General features: G+C 43.0%; 1 protein-coding gene across 6 annotated transcripts in view; it reads right to left on the bottom strand.

Annotated features, from left to right (window-relative positions):
* Window positions 1-1,380: 1,380 nt before the first annotated feature.
* RASAL2 (RAS protein activator like 2) overlaps window positions 1,381-15,474 on the bottom strand; it is a 448,317-nt gene continuing 434,223 nt past the window's right edge. For all 6 annotated transcript variants that reach the window (XM_029618579.1, XM_029618578.1, XM_029618576.1 and 3 more), the window contains one exon: window positions 1,381-2,712. In XM_029618579.1, the coding sequence (XP_029474439.1) occupies window positions 2,548-2,712 (165 nt within the window). In that variant the 3' untranslated portion in view covers window positions 1,381-2,547. The remainder of the gene's footprint in view (window positions 2,713-15,474) is intronic.

A 15,474-nucleotide genomic window follows, 5' to 3' on the forward strand; every position in this document is an offset into this window, starting at 1 on the left:
GAAAGGATGGGGAGGACAGGGAGCTTTTACAAAGTGGTTTGAAAGGAGTGAAGGGAAGGCAGTCTAAAAAGGAATGAAACAGCACTGAAGCCAAAACATTTAGAAGACAGCTAAAATTTTAAAGAAGTAGAGTCAGAAAAAAAAAAGATAAAATAAATTTTTTTTGGCTAAAAAAGAATATCCCATGACCTGATTTAAGATATCATGAATTGCATGCATTTCCTGCATAGAATACACCACAATGGAGAAATATTAAGTTGACTGAATGAGTTGGCCTTTCCTAATGCATAATTCTTTCTGCAGGAGATTTCTGACACCCACGATAATTTGCTCTGGGCATCTAATGTTTTGTGGTAAGAAAAAGATCTTAAGATAATAGGTTATGTCACACTACATTTTCAATTTGTATATTGTATGTATATAATTATATTGGATTTGTATGCCCATGGCTGTTTGCTGGGATGGGCAAGCAAGACATCTGCCCAGGAGCCCAGCACAAGAGGCTTCTTGGCAAAGCTGAGTGATGTCATTGAGGCAGAACTTCAGGGAACCTGCTACTGCTTTTGGCCCAATAGTTTATTTTCTGCTTCTTTGAGGTCCCATCTCAATTGGAACCAGCCTCTACTGAGCAGCAGAGCCATGAGACTTTATTTGAAACTACCTACAGGGTTTTCCCATCTTGACCAGACAAAGAGGAGGTTATTGCTGGCTGACAGAGCAGCTATTTTGGCCAGGTGGAGGGAATTCTCTCCTTCTAGGATTGGTTTCTGAGGATGTGGCACACTATGGAAATAGACACTATATCAGCTGACCTAAATGAAAAAAAACAAAAAAATGCACATGAAATTTTGGTGTCTTTCCTTGCACAATTTGAGCCTGGGAAATAGATGTTGATTGGCATTTCAAGTGTATACTTAATATATTAGGGAACATTTATTTCTCCAATTGTAGGGACAAGGAGTTATATTTTGTAAACAAATACATCTTGAAGGGTCATGTTGTTATAGGGACTTATTGAGATAAAAGGTATGGCTGTACTGAACATTGTATCTATAGCTGAATGGCCTATTTTTGTTGGTCTTCTCTCTTGTTGACCTTTCAATAAAACAGAGTTGAAAACAAATATAACCAACCACTTCTGACCCAAGATAAAAAATAATATTGTCTATTTAGGACAATATTTTTACCACAGAATTGCAAAATATGTTTTCATAAAATTGCAGTAGTGAGATGCTTTATCCTTTGAACAGACTGGGTTTCTATTTATTGATTTCACTCTCCACACACATCCTTCCCTTTTCATGCCTTATTGAAAATCCCACAATCCATTCACTCCCACCTTACAATGGCAAAGTAGAGATTATGGTCTGACCCACTTAGGTAAATACAGAACTTTGTTTTTATTATCATAACAATAATTATTAAAATAGCTAATTTCAATGAGGGTTTCAAAAACGGTACAACTTTAGATAAAATCCCTGCATACTCAAAGATGTGAGGCTCAAAAGGAATGGAACAAACAAAAAGCAAAACCATAAAAATAAATAAATAGAACAGATGATTATATCTTGTGAATTTTTTGTGCATGTTCATGTCTATTACAGGTGCTTGGTACCCTTTGGTTAGCCCTTTACTTTTTTGTAAATTGTAAGACTAAACCTGGTCTGAGTATCAATGGAGAGTGCATAACTATCCTGTTCGCTAGACAGAAGCATGTGAGTGAAAGAATCTGTTGGGCAACTACCTTCCAGGGTATACAAACAGCATTTCTAGAAATTGAAAGTGTGAACAGCTCTATTACATTGCAGACAAAGAGCACTTTTCAGAAAAACAAAGTATTTACATTTTGTAAACTCTAAATAAAAATAAACACTTATTACAATCCAAAACAAAAAAGGATCTTCTAAAACTGAGCAACCTTTTGTTTTCTCTATTGGAAACAAGGGAATAGGGTTGCAGATTGGTACAAAGACTATTCCAAATGTTCAGTCATATGCCTGTTGCCTTTGGAAATTCTCATCCCTCTTCTCCTTTGCTTTTGTAAGAGACAGAGAAAGACTGAAGGATAGCCTCTGCTCCATTCCCAAATCCATCTCAGTCTGGGAGAGGTTAAACTCTGACTCCATGTGCTAGTAAGTAGGTTGACAGGTACAGCACTTGAATTCTGAACTAGATTTTGATTTGTTTGCTAGATTCTGAGATTGCTTTTCGTATGATGGCCAGTGCCTTCAACAAAATGGAAAAAAATCACAAAGCACAAAATAAAAAAAAAATCGCAATATTTAAAAAAGATAAGCTCTACATTATTAACTTGCTTTTGGTATGTTACAGGGCTGTTTTCTGTACATGGCGTGGAACAAATTTCCAGGCCTTAAATTATGTACACAGTGATACAGAGATTAAAACTTCATGCTATCATTTACTCTGCATCTCAGACAGGCATGACTATTTGTATTAAATATATTTTTCCTTTCATTCGTTTGGTTTAGCAGCATTTTGTAGTAGGAAACTGGTCTCGGAGGTGGTGAAAAATCCTCAGGCTGGCGGCTAGCAGCTGCTGTTCTTGAATTCACCATTCTCCGTGATGGAAAGCTTGGTGGGGGTGGTTGGGGAGATGCCGTTGCGGACCTGCACGCTGTAGCGCTCCTTCACCTGGGTCAGGGCACTCATTAGTCGGGTATTGGCTGCATCCAGAGACACGATCCGTTTCTCCTGAAATCAACATGCACCTGTATGTTAGTACTGTTTAACTACTGATGGAAAGTAACAGCTTTTAAGATCCTTTAACAGCAACATTTCTATTGTTTGAGGTCAACAGCTAAGAGTTCAACACCCTTCCACAAATGAGCTATACCATGGAAAATGGAACATCTCTTACTCCATTCTGTTTTTCCCAGTTAGCCATTTATCTTTATCTAGGGATTCTGTTCTCTGCAGGCACTAGACATCTTAATTTGACCATACAACGCTTCACTGATACAGTTTAGTTCCAAAGAAAACTATTAATTTTACATAAATCTGGCTGGTTGCTTCCTCTAGTTTGTCACAGCAGCAAGCAATGCTCTGGCAGAAGGCAGCACTCTCTAAGAGCTGCAAATAGCTGTCATTTTTTGCACCTTGCCCAACACTCCCCACTGTGGTGGAAGCTTGCACAAGTGCCATTGTGGGAAAGGTAAGAAGATGCGGTTGTGTTAGGGGGAGACATGGCCAACCTCTAGCCTTTTAATTATTGGGTGGTTTAAATTTTTCATTTAATTTAAGCAAGACTAAAGAAATTGCAAGAGTAATGATAAACTGTAAAGCCTTTTGCTTCAGAAAAGGACACTACCCAGGTACCAACACACATAGGAATTGTTGGTGAACCAAACAATTCAAATATTATTAATTATTCCTTAAGACAGTAGTAAGGGGAAAGATGTCCAAGTCTGTGTCCTTGCTAGAAATGAAGTTTTCTTCATGTTGTCAATCAAGAGGCTGTCCTAGGGCTGGTCAATAGGATACAGGTTTGTTTGTTTTTTTGATGATTATAATAAAGCCTTTTTTTTCCACAGGTTTATCACGGATACAAAGAGGTCAGTACCAAACCCACATCCACAGGATTTGTCCTGATTCAGTCTCAAGCATTTCTGGTTTTGACCTTCTAGTATCTACATCATAAACCTGTGGAAAGAATGGTTTTCTGAAACCAGCAATAAAACACAGCTGTTTCACAATCCTAGACAATCTAACCTAAAATACGAAGACAAGAAGTTCAGTTTCTAGCTAGTGTAAGGCATGTTACAACTCTATGGACATTATTTCATAAAGATGTTTCCCCCATAGGCACAGAATGGGAACATTTCTTTCCCAACATGGCCTTATTGTGAGCAAGCTTCTTGTGTTCCCTTTACCACCTTGGAAGGTGCCAAAACCAGGAAAAACTGTTTGTCATGTTATGGTCCCTTACACCTCCAGAGTGCCTACATGCTAATTTATTGTAGGAGTGGTTTAGATTACATAGGGATTATGCTTCAACAAAAAAAAGAATGAGGAAAAATGAATACATTTATGCCCATCACAGGTGGTGTGTTGCTCATGGTTAGAGTATTTTACCACAGCCGGCATGTTGGAGTTTACTAATTTGTTCTTTGTAAATACAAGAAATCTTTTTCCTATTACATTGTTTCTTCTGTGAGGGATGTCACCCTCCCCAGATTTAGTGCCTGATGGAGATAAGATCCAAAGAGAGAAACAGAAAGCAGTCCTAGATGTTTCATTTCATACACAAAACATGGTAGGCAGTCTTAAGTCTTAGAATAGGCCTGTTGAAGAAATACTACACCCACACAGTACAATAAGTTTGAAAGGAAAATTGTGCACAACGGGCTATGGTGACCAGCAGCAGGAGCAGGGCGCACAGCAATGGCAGGAGAAGCAGCCAAAAGCTCGAACCAGGTGGTTGTGCACTGGGGCACATGGGATGGGAAAATGGAAGAAAATGCAAAAACACAAACATAACAAAAAAATTAATGCACTGCTCCTAAACCCATTCCAGCTCTAAGCGAGGCGCTTCAGGACTCTGATCATAAACCTGTGCACCATTAAAGAGTAAACCCTGGAGGTGGACATGAATGTTAAGATGGTCACAACAAAATTTCATTTTCTCCCCTAGTTCATTAAAAACAAGATGGTTACAGGGAGAATTATAAACCGGAGAGCTACTGATGCCTTCCCATTATTAAAACCCAGGTCAAAGAAAATCATCACAAAAGATTGAGTGAAATGGCTTAGTTGGTGGGGTCTCCTGTGCAGATATTCTACAAAAGGTTATTTGAAAGAGGACTCGTTTCTACACTAGCTTCCTACATGTGCAGGTGCAATCAATTCCACCCTTCCTTCCTCCTGAAAAAAATAAAAATCTAATGTAAGAGATGAAGCATGAATCCTTCAAGAAGGTTATTAGGATTATTAACTAGACAGAATGTAAACAGCAGAAATCACACGTAGTTGCCTGGCATAGCAGCAGGAATGTCATAGATAAATCGAAATTTGAGAAACAAGATTGTTGGCTGTGATTTTCTATAGGTGATAGAGAAATTTGGGACCATCGTTACAACTGGAATCAAAGAAATAGTCTTCTCTTCGTCACTGTTCTACTTTATGACGAATAGAGTAGTAGTGAACACTGTGGGGCTTTTTCAGTCTTTTGAGGGCAGGATATTTAAAAATTCACCCATGCCAGACAATATGGAGCTGGCAAATGATAGAAACAGAATTGTCCATTATAAAGATGAAGAGGCCAGACAGATTAGGCAACAAGAAGCATTGTTAGTGTAGTTTGTGTCCATTTATCTGGCCACTTTTGCGTACTCCTCCATGTTAAGTGCAAGGGGTTTTCTATGTACATTCACTTGCTTGCTACTGTCATCTCTGGCTTCTCCTATGCCAGATTTCCAAACCTGTCCTGGGGGACTGCCAGCCAGTTAGGTTTTTAGGATATTCGCAATGAATATGCATGAGATAAAATCTGCATGCTATGGAGGCAGTGCATGCAAATCTATCTCATGCATATTCATTGCGGATATCCTGAAAACCTGACTGGTATAGGACAGGTTTGGGAACCACTGTCCTATGCCATTCTGCTGTCTGCTTCCAGTATTTAAAATTTCAACTGGCACAGAACTGATGAGTAGTATTTATTGCTTATATCATGAATATTAATCAGTTTCTAATCTTACAGTTTACATGTATTTTACATTTGCATGTGTGAGGAGCGAGGACAGATGCATTCATCAAAGCTTAAATTTTCTCTATGGGTAGCAGCCCTTCAAAAACTTGCATTCACTGAGGCTCAAAGAATTCTGCATAAGGACTAGAGTTTTCTGGAGAGGATTTTATGGCACTATTTCAACTTCAAATAGCCAATCAGCACAACAGAGCCTATCAGGATCTATAACCAGGATGCACCACTTTGCAATAAAACTTGTGCAAACATTTTTGGAATGGGCTCACAAAACATATTTAATAATGAATTTTAAAAGCCTGGCGTGCGCATCAATTAGGGGATGTGCAAATAAGTTGGGCTCATGCGTGCCGACCATATTTTAAAAAGCAAGTAAACGCCACTGCACTCACATCTCAAGTTTCCAAAAAAGGGGCAGGGTGTGGGCTTGCTCCGAGCAGGGCATGGGCATTTTGGGGCCTGACCAAGAGATGTGCGCGTAAATACTTATGAGCCCTGGCGCACGCTGAGGTCCCCTGACACATAACTTTACTTCTGTTATGGATGACGTGTAAGTTATAAAATAAAAGGATTGAGCCATTTCTGATGAGTTTAAAGGGTCTGGGGGAAGTGTACACTATCAAACCAGGGGGGGTTGGGGGACCTAGCTGTTAACTGGGTGAACTGGTGGATGAACTGATAAACTTGGGATGGTGTGGGTGTACGCTCCTTTTAAATTCCACAAATTATGCAGTAGCCGTGTGATTTGTATGCCCATGCATGCGCCCACGGGTGTGAGGTCAGGCTATTTTATAACATGCATGCATATATGCATAAAGACTTAGCATGAACACAGTAAAAACAAAATGTTCAATAGTGTGATCATGTTATACTTGTGTAAGGAAACCCAAAAATTTATTGGCTAAATGGCGTGAAGAAGCAACTTTCCAAGGGGAAACAAAATAGCGTGAGCACGCTAAACTGAGCATGCTCAGTACTCTTTTCCTCTTGCTTCCTCCTGCTGGCTTCAAAGGGGTATATAAGTAAGCATAGTAGATGGGAGTGCAATGAGAAGAAGTTGGAGTCCTACTATGCTCCAGGACAGGTGGTCAAAGGAGAGTGGAGAGCTCCAGGGGAGCAGAAAACTGCTATGTTGGTACGTGTTTAGAACCATCTGTCTTCTGTGCCATTAAGGATCTTCAAAACGTTGTCCGACATGTTTGTCTGGTCGAATCGTGGGACTGAACGTTCTTGGTTATGGAACTCATTTCCCTTTGCTCTACATGTGATGGATTGCACTAAGTCTTTTAAGAAACTTTGGAAGACATATCTATTTCAGTTCATGTATGAGTAGTAAATTGACTGTCCTAGGCCACTTGATTACTGAGGAACTGCATTTTTGTTTTTGACAGTTTTTATGTTTCATTGTTTTTATTATGAATGTCAGTATTGTAAGTCGCCTAGTGCTGTGTATAGGCAGCCTATAAATCTCTGAAATAAATACATATATAAATAAACGTGGTAGGAGACAGAAGGGAACATACAAGGATGAGACCCGTGGAGGAATCTAGCTGCCCTGACTCAGATCACCACCAGAATTTGACCATGCCCCTTTCTACAACCACCCTGTAATGGCTGCATCACACTGTCTGCTGCTGCCTCAAAACTCACAAAAACGAGCTCTGCACTCAAACCAAAACTGACCAGCTGAATAAAGCTTTTGAGGCTAAAACTACAATTCAGTTTCAAGCCTATGAACACCTACAGTGGTCTTTGGCCACAATAATAATGTCTATGATAGCAAAGACCTTTGTCTTCTGGTAACCTATTGCTTGAAATACATTTTCCTTGAATAAATAAAGGTGGATTTATTTTTTGAAGTGTTTTAGTATGTCTCCTTTGTCACCACCTTCTTACTGTCTTTTCTAACTCTCCTCCATGTTTTTCCTGTCTTGCTAGTACCCTCACATTGGAGAGGAAAGTGAAGGTATGACTGTGGAGACCACTAGCTAATAATAATGCCCCTGAAGACAGCCCCCTATATTGGAGGTCTCCTATTTTTGTGACTAGCTGGGGGCGGAGCTGAGTGGATGGACGTTTAAATTACAGCACTGCTCAGTGACCAGACTAACCATAGCAATATCATCAATCATCCTTAAAATCATTCCAGTACCTTGTCCATTTCCACACATGTATGAAATATTTGCACCTTGTTCATTGTGAGGTGTAGAGCAATGCTTGAAGAACCTTTGTGATGTGTAACATATTTGTGGTATGAATATGTGAATGTACAGTATGTAAGAATTCCCTAAAAAAGTATGCATTAACTGTGTTTTCTTTTGGCAAAGAGAAATATATTCATCTTCAAGGGTTATGGGTATATTTATACAATGTCATCTCCTGTCCATGGCCTTTATTTTTTAGGACCTCTGTTTCTAGTTAGCCCTCTTAAGAGTGGGATCCATTTAGTGTAATCATGCTGTTTAGCTTCCTCTTAGTAAGTAACAGGCTCATGTTAACATCAGTCTGAGGTAGATATTAAACAGCATTCAGTTAATTAATACTTGGTACATAATGTGGCAGATAAGCAAAGCACATTATTTACCAAGCACACACTAAACACTCATTTGCATACAATATTCCTTCATTTGCATGCAAAACATGCTAAATTTGAGCATGCTCATGCTAACATGTTTTCAGACCATTTTAATATGCCTGGTTAAGTTCTTCCTGCATAACATGCTATTTTTTAGCAAGCATAGGAGAGGATAAACATGCATGTTAATGTTCAGGGGCAATTTTCAAAGGGATTTCTGCAGGTAAATGCATGTTTACCCATGGAGAAAAACCCCATATAAGCTAAGAATACTGTCCAAACCCACAGAAGGGGCGGTGCTGGGAGCAGAGGTATATGTGGTGATTTCAATTTGAAATCCTCAGGCATACTTTACTGGGTGTACTTTGCACCTGCAGAAAACATAGGGTAAAAATCCCTGTGGCACTGGCCGGCCACTGGATTTTCAAAGGGAAATTCTGCGAGGGTTTTGCATTTGGAAATTGGCTTGCAGAGATCCAAAATTGCTCTCTTATTGCATAGGCCGCCTACTCCTATTTTTAAATCTAGGAAATTAGTGACAGGAGAGAAAACTGAGAAACAGAATCTGCCCTTTTATGAAGGCAATTTTAATCTAAAGAACATAAGGGAACGTTAACAACAACAACAAAAAAACAACAAGAGACAGAAAGCCACATGTAACAAATTACATACTGAACTGTATGAACTTATACATCACATTTTCAAAGGCAAAGGAAACAGGCATTTTTTCAAACTTTTTCCAGTTTTGAATAATGATAAAAGTCCATATCTAAAAATAGGCACCCTGCTTTAATTCTTTAGTAAGACAAACTAGTACTTTATGAAAAAGGCAAAAAATGTCATCTGAGATGTTGCTTTAAATCCACAATACACTAGTGAGTGAAAGGAATGCCCTATAACAACTTCTCAGTCCCATGCTGCCCTGCTATCCATTCTTAACATTATCAAAAGACATCCCTTTCAGAACAAGGACAAATTGACTGGGGGGTGCCCATGGGAGGAGCTGGAATGTGTAGGAAGTCAGTGCATTGGGCCACTTCTGAGGGACTATTCGGCTACAGAATAGATTCCGTTTACTTGCCTGTTTGCATAATCTCATTCCCATTTATGACCTGTAATTCAACACAGCAAAGATGTCACATGTGATAGCAATTGAATACTAAGATCTGCAGACATGCTGCTGAAAGGGACCGAGCAGAACCTCTAGCCTTTCACCACTTGCCAGCTTCCTTCTTGCTGTGGGAAGGGTGGTTAGGCTCTTAGTCTGCAAGTATTACTAGCATAGTACAGCATGTTACAGCATTTTACACACTATCAAATTGTGTCACATTTTCAGGTTAATGATACTCTCACAGAGCTGAACGCACCCTATTATTAAGATTTCTTCTTTCAAGCAGAAAAACAAATTGATTTTGCTTGAATTAATAGTAATGGTCATGAATCAACAACAGATGCTTCTGAGAGTAGAAGACCCCAGAGATCGAAGAACTGGGTAACACCAGTGTGACCATGGACACCAAAATCCCCCTCCCCCAGAGATGTGACTGAGAAGCTGCAGCAATGGATATGAAAAACAGGGTGGGGTCTGTGATTTGTAGCCTGACAAAGATTCTCTACAGTGCAATGCTGAATCTCATTAATAGCCCCAGGCATATGGAATTATCGAGTAGCTGTAAAAAGATTAAATATCCTGCTAAGGCCAAAAATGAGGGCAAAATGAAAAAAAAAAATTGTAAAGTTGGAGAGCAAAGTTATTGAGATCAAAGGGAAGGGTGGGTTCTCATGAAAGAACATTTTTTCTTTTTCTAGCTGCCAATATATTGGAAGTACTTACAGTAAAAAACAGACAGAATGAAAAGCTACAGAATTATCCTTATATCAAATCAACTGATTCAAATTTAAAAAGCAAACGATCACATTACTGCTTCCCCTAATTACCCTGGAACTTGGCGACAGATGTGTGATTGTTACTGAAATCTTCCAGGAAATCAGCAGAATTTCAGCAGGAGTCTGACCACTTTCCTGAACATGGAAACACTATTACAGAAGCTCGAAAAGCAGATACGAAAGACCCAGCTCTTACTGAAAAAAACCACCACAAAGAGGGGCCCTGCTGGGAGAGGTGAACTCGACTGAATGTGCTTCTAAAAATACAGTAAAATAAGTACATGGTAGATGACAGCAATTGGTCCACCCCCTCTACCTACTTATCTTCCTATTTGTTCTATTACTTTGGGTTAATGAGTATACATTTTCCATATTTAAAACACCAGCTTTCCCCATATATTTTACCTAAGCTCTCTACCCTGTTCCCACTACTGCTCCAAGCATGTTTACATTTTGTTATGGTGCTGGCCTATATAACTTTCACTGGTAGGTCATTTCAAGTATTGTCTTCCTCTCTTTGGTTCTTGCAAGTCCCATAATTCAACACCCTGGCCCCAATGACTTAATACCAATGGTGGAAGCAGAGTTTCTTACCTGTAACAGATGTTCTCCTAGGACAGCAGGATGTTCATTCTTACACATGGGTGACATCATTAGATGGAAAACTTATGTCACAGTTTCTGGAACTTTGACTGAACATACTGAGCATGCCCAGTATGCCCTAATCCATGCGTCCACGCGGGGTCCCTCTTCAGTCTCATAACATAGAATTATAATTAAAAAAAAAAAAGGAGAAACCCAACTCTGCAGGGTGGCGGGCAGGTTTCGTGAGGACTAACTTCCTGCTGTCCTAGGAGAAAAACTGTTACAGGAAAGCAACTCTGCTTTCTCCTAGGACAAGCAGGGTGGTAGTTCTCACACATGGGTGAATCCCTAGCTAGAGGCTGCTCCCCAACAAAAAACGGGACCAACAAGCACCAACTAGGTGCCAACGGGCAAAACAACCACAGTGGCCATAGACAGGGAGAGTTGGGTTCTACACCTCAAAGAGATTCCAAAGGACAGACTGGCTGAACCTACTGTCATGTCAACCATCTCTATCCAGACAGTGGTGAGATGTGAATGTGTGGACAGAACTCCACGTCGCAGCCCTGCAGATCTCTTCAAGGGAACTGCGCACAAGTGGGCCACTGACATTGCCATGGCTCTGATAGAATGAGCCTTGATATGACCCCCCAAGATGCAGTCCTGCCTGGGCATAACAGAAGGAGATGCAGTCTGTTAGCCATCTGTATAATGTTTGGCAACAGCAACTCCCAATCTATTCCCATCAAAGGAAATGAAAAGTTGGGTGGACTGTCTATAGACTTCTGTCTGCTCCAGATAGAAGGCTAAGGCTCTCTTGCAATCTAAACTGTGTAGGATTCGTTTGCCTTGGTGCAAATGGGGCCTGGGAAAGAATGTTGGCAGGACGATTGACTGGTTAAGATGTAAATCCATCACCACCTTAGGAAGGAACCTAGGGTGGGTACGCAAGACCACCCTGTCATGATAAAATTTAGTATAAGGTGGATAAGTCACTAAGGCCTGAAACTAGCTGACCCTGCGCACTGAAGTGACTGCCACCAAAAATATGACCTTCCAGATCAGGTACTTCATGTCACAGGAGCACAGCGGCTCAAAAGCAGCTTTCATCAGCTGAGCTAACTCCATATTGAGGTCCCAACTGAAGCGGGACTCACAAAGCAGGCGGCTTCAACTGAAGCAGGACTCACATAAAGAGTACAACTATAGGCTGTCCAGAGATGGGCGTATCATCTACACTTTGGTGGTGTGCACCAACTGCACTGGGATGAACTCTAATGGAGTTGGTTTTCAAGCCAGCCTCCAATAGGTGTAGAAGGTAGTCAAGCAGTTTTTGTGTGGGGCAGGAGAATGGATCTAGGGCCTTCTGCTCACACCACACAGAAAACCTCCTTCTCTTCAGTCCATAGGACTTTCTGGTGGAAGGCTTTCTGGAAGCTACCAGGACCTGAGACACATCCTCAGAAAGATCAAGTGGCTGCAGGATCAGCCTCTCAACATCCAGGCTGTGAGTGACAGGATCTGGAGGTTGGGATGTTGCAGCCTGCTCTGATCTTGCATGATGAGGTCTGGGGAAGTCCAGAGACTGATCTGTTTCTGGATGGACAACTCCTGAAGAAGTGGAAATCAAATCTGTTTCAGCCAATGAAGTTTCAAGAGAGTCTTCGTAACTAGATGAATCGGAGGATGCGCATACAGAAGACCCCTGCCCCAATGTCAGGCAAATGTGTCTGAGGCTGGTTTGCAGTCCAACCTGTACAAGGAGCAGAACTGAGTCATCTTCCTGTTGCAGGGGGACGTGAACAAGTCCACCTCTGGGCTTCCCCAGTGGCGGAAGATCCGGGTGCTACCCCTTGGTCCAGAGACTACTCGTGGGGTCTGAAGGCACGACTGAGCCTGTCCGCTATCACATTCTCCATTCCGGCTAGATACATGGCCCTGAGTACCATCCCGTGGGAAAGGGCCCATGTCCAAATCTGGACAGTTTCCCAACACAGGAGGTATGACGACCCCTTGCCTCCCTGCTTGTTGACATATCACATGGCAACTCGATTGTCTGCATATGGACAATCTTGCTGGACAGCTGATCTCTGAAAGCCCATAGCATGTACCTGATCGCCTGGAGCTCCAGGAAGTTGATTTGACACCATGCTTCCTGGGCAACCATAAGCCCTGGGTGTGGAGCCCCTCTACATGAACTCCCCACCCCAAGGTGGACGGATCATGGTTAGGACAATTTGGGTAGGGGGGATTTTGGAAAGATATTCCCTGTTCCAAATTCGAGAGAGCCTGCCACCAGGACAAAGAATCCCAGAGAGGCGGAATGACTTGGATGATCTGCTTGGCCTGGCGCCACTGCGACCTCAGGGTCCACTGGGCTTTGCGCATATGTAAATGTGCCAAGGGAGTGACATGGATGGTTGCGGACATGTGGCCCAAAAGCCTCAACATGTGCTGAAATGAAACTTGCTGGCTCTGTTGAATCACTGCCGCTATGGACGCCAAGGTGACTGCCCTGGAGTGTGTTTAGCAGGGCTCCTATGAAGTCCAATCAAGGTGATGGGCTGAGATGGGACTTTGGGTAGTTGATGACGAACTCTAGTGACTCCAACACCCGAATGATCAAGCACAAGGATCAAACTTCTCCGGCCTGGGAGGTGCTCTTGACCAGCCAATTGTCCAAGTAAGGGAAAACATGCACTCCCAGTCTGCAGAGGTGTGCCCCCACCACTGACAGACATTTTGTAAAGACACTTGGGGCCGATGATAGCCCAAACGGCAAAACTTTGTACTGGAAGTGCTGTTTTCCCACCATAAATCTGAGATGCTTCCTGTGACCTGGGAAGATCTCAATGTGAGCGTATGCATCCTTTAAATCGAGGAAACACAGCCAGTCCCCTTTATGCAGGGGGGTAATAAGGGTGCCCAGGGAAATCATCTTGAACTTTTCTTTTTTTTGAGAAACCTGTTCAAGGCTCTTAGGTCAGGGATGGGATGGGGTTCCCCTGTTCTCTTTGGAACCAGGAAATCCCGGAAGTAGAATCCCTGCCCTCTTTGCCGTGGCGGGACAGGCTTGACTGCTCTGCCTGTTAAGATGGCAGAGAGCTCCTGAAATAGTACCTCCTGATGCGCTATTGGCCCCCCAAAATGGGCAATTTGGTGGGACACCCAATAGGTTTAATTAGTACCCTTGATGGACAATGGACAAGATCCACTGGTCCAAGGTTATACTGGGTCATCTATCCACAAAGAACTATAGCCTGCCCCCAACCAGGGAGTCCAGTGTCTCTGGTACAGGTGGTTGGCTTATACTCCCTATAATCCAGTCAAAACCCTACCCCAGGATTTGGTTGGGGAGCCGGCTGGGGTTTGGGAGTTCTCTGTTGCCTGGGACGGCCCAGTGAGCTCACCCTCTGTGAATGGGAGGGGCTGGAAGATAGTACTTCCTCTTGTGGTAGACTTCCTCTGACCATGCTTCACGGACCTCCTGGCTGAGGAGGGTGGGTCTGAAGTGCTGGCAGATAGCTGTTGGAGGGTGTAATGGTGATCCCACCATTGGGCCACTGCGTCCCTACATTATCTCTGAAGAGATTCTCTTCTGTGCACGGCAGGTCAGTGAGCCTTTCCTGTACCTCTGATCAGAGATCGAGGCCCGCAGCCATGCCATTCTGCGAGTGCCGATTCCCACTGCAGAGACTCTTTCTGCTGTCTCGAAAACATCGTAGGTAGAATGATGTTTTCCACATTCCAGGCCCTGATGCACCAGCGATAAGAGGGTGTCTTGCTGCTGTTGAAGCAGTTGCTCAGCCACCTCTTGCACCTGCTTCCAGAGGTTGCGACAGCATTGGCTCATGTAGAGCTGGTAAGAGGCAATGTGGGCAATAAGCATGGCCCCTTGGAACTCTTTCCTCCCAAGAGCATCCATCGTTCTATGATCCTTGCCTGAGGGCGCCAAGGCATGGGTCTGAGCACGCTTGGCCTTCTTGAGAACGGATTCGACCTCTACCGACTGGTGTGACAGCTGATGCTTCTCGAATCTGTAGCCTGTTGGATGAGGTAAACCTCATCCGCCTTCCTGTTAATGGGAGGTACCATGAGGGGGTGCGCTCCCATATACTCAGCAGCAGCTCCCTAAAGATCTCGTGCACCGGGACCATCATGATCTCTTTAGGGGCCTCCACGAACTTAAGGATCTCCAGCATCATATGCCTGGCATCTTCTTCCATCATTAACTGAAAAGGGATGGCCTCCACCATTGCCCGTACAAAACCTGTGAAGCTCAGGTTCTCTGGAGGAGACTTTCTTCGCTCAGCTGGAGGAGACGATTCCAAAGGAAGACCCTCCGAGTCCTCAAAGGAGGATTCCACAGTGCCATCTCCCCCAGGGATCATACAGGGCCTCATCCTCACAGTAGTCTACAGGGGATGGGGCCCTGTGTGCTCGGCCTTTGTCCAGAGGCATGAGCATCGGTAGCACAGGTGCTGGCCCCAATAAAGCTAGATGGGGGGCTGCAGGCCTGTCTCTGCCGGCCTCTATGGAGCTTCCTCCTTGGAGGAACCGGCAACAAGCACCGAATCAGTCAAGAGAGGCATTGATGGCCTCCCAGGAACCTGCCAACTGGGTCGGTAACACAGCGATGCATTGCAACGCCCACTGGACCATCAGCTGGACCCTGTGCTCCAACTCCTCCTCAAAAGCTGCCGAA

The sequence above is a fragment of the Rhinatrema bivittatum genome, chromosome 10 (assembly GCF_901001135.1).
Source record: "Rhinatrema bivittatum chromosome 10, aRhiBiv1.1, whole genome shotgun sequence".
NCBI lineage: Eukaryota > Metazoa > Chordata > Amphibia > Gymnophiona > Rhinatrematidae > Rhinatrema > Rhinatrema bivittatum.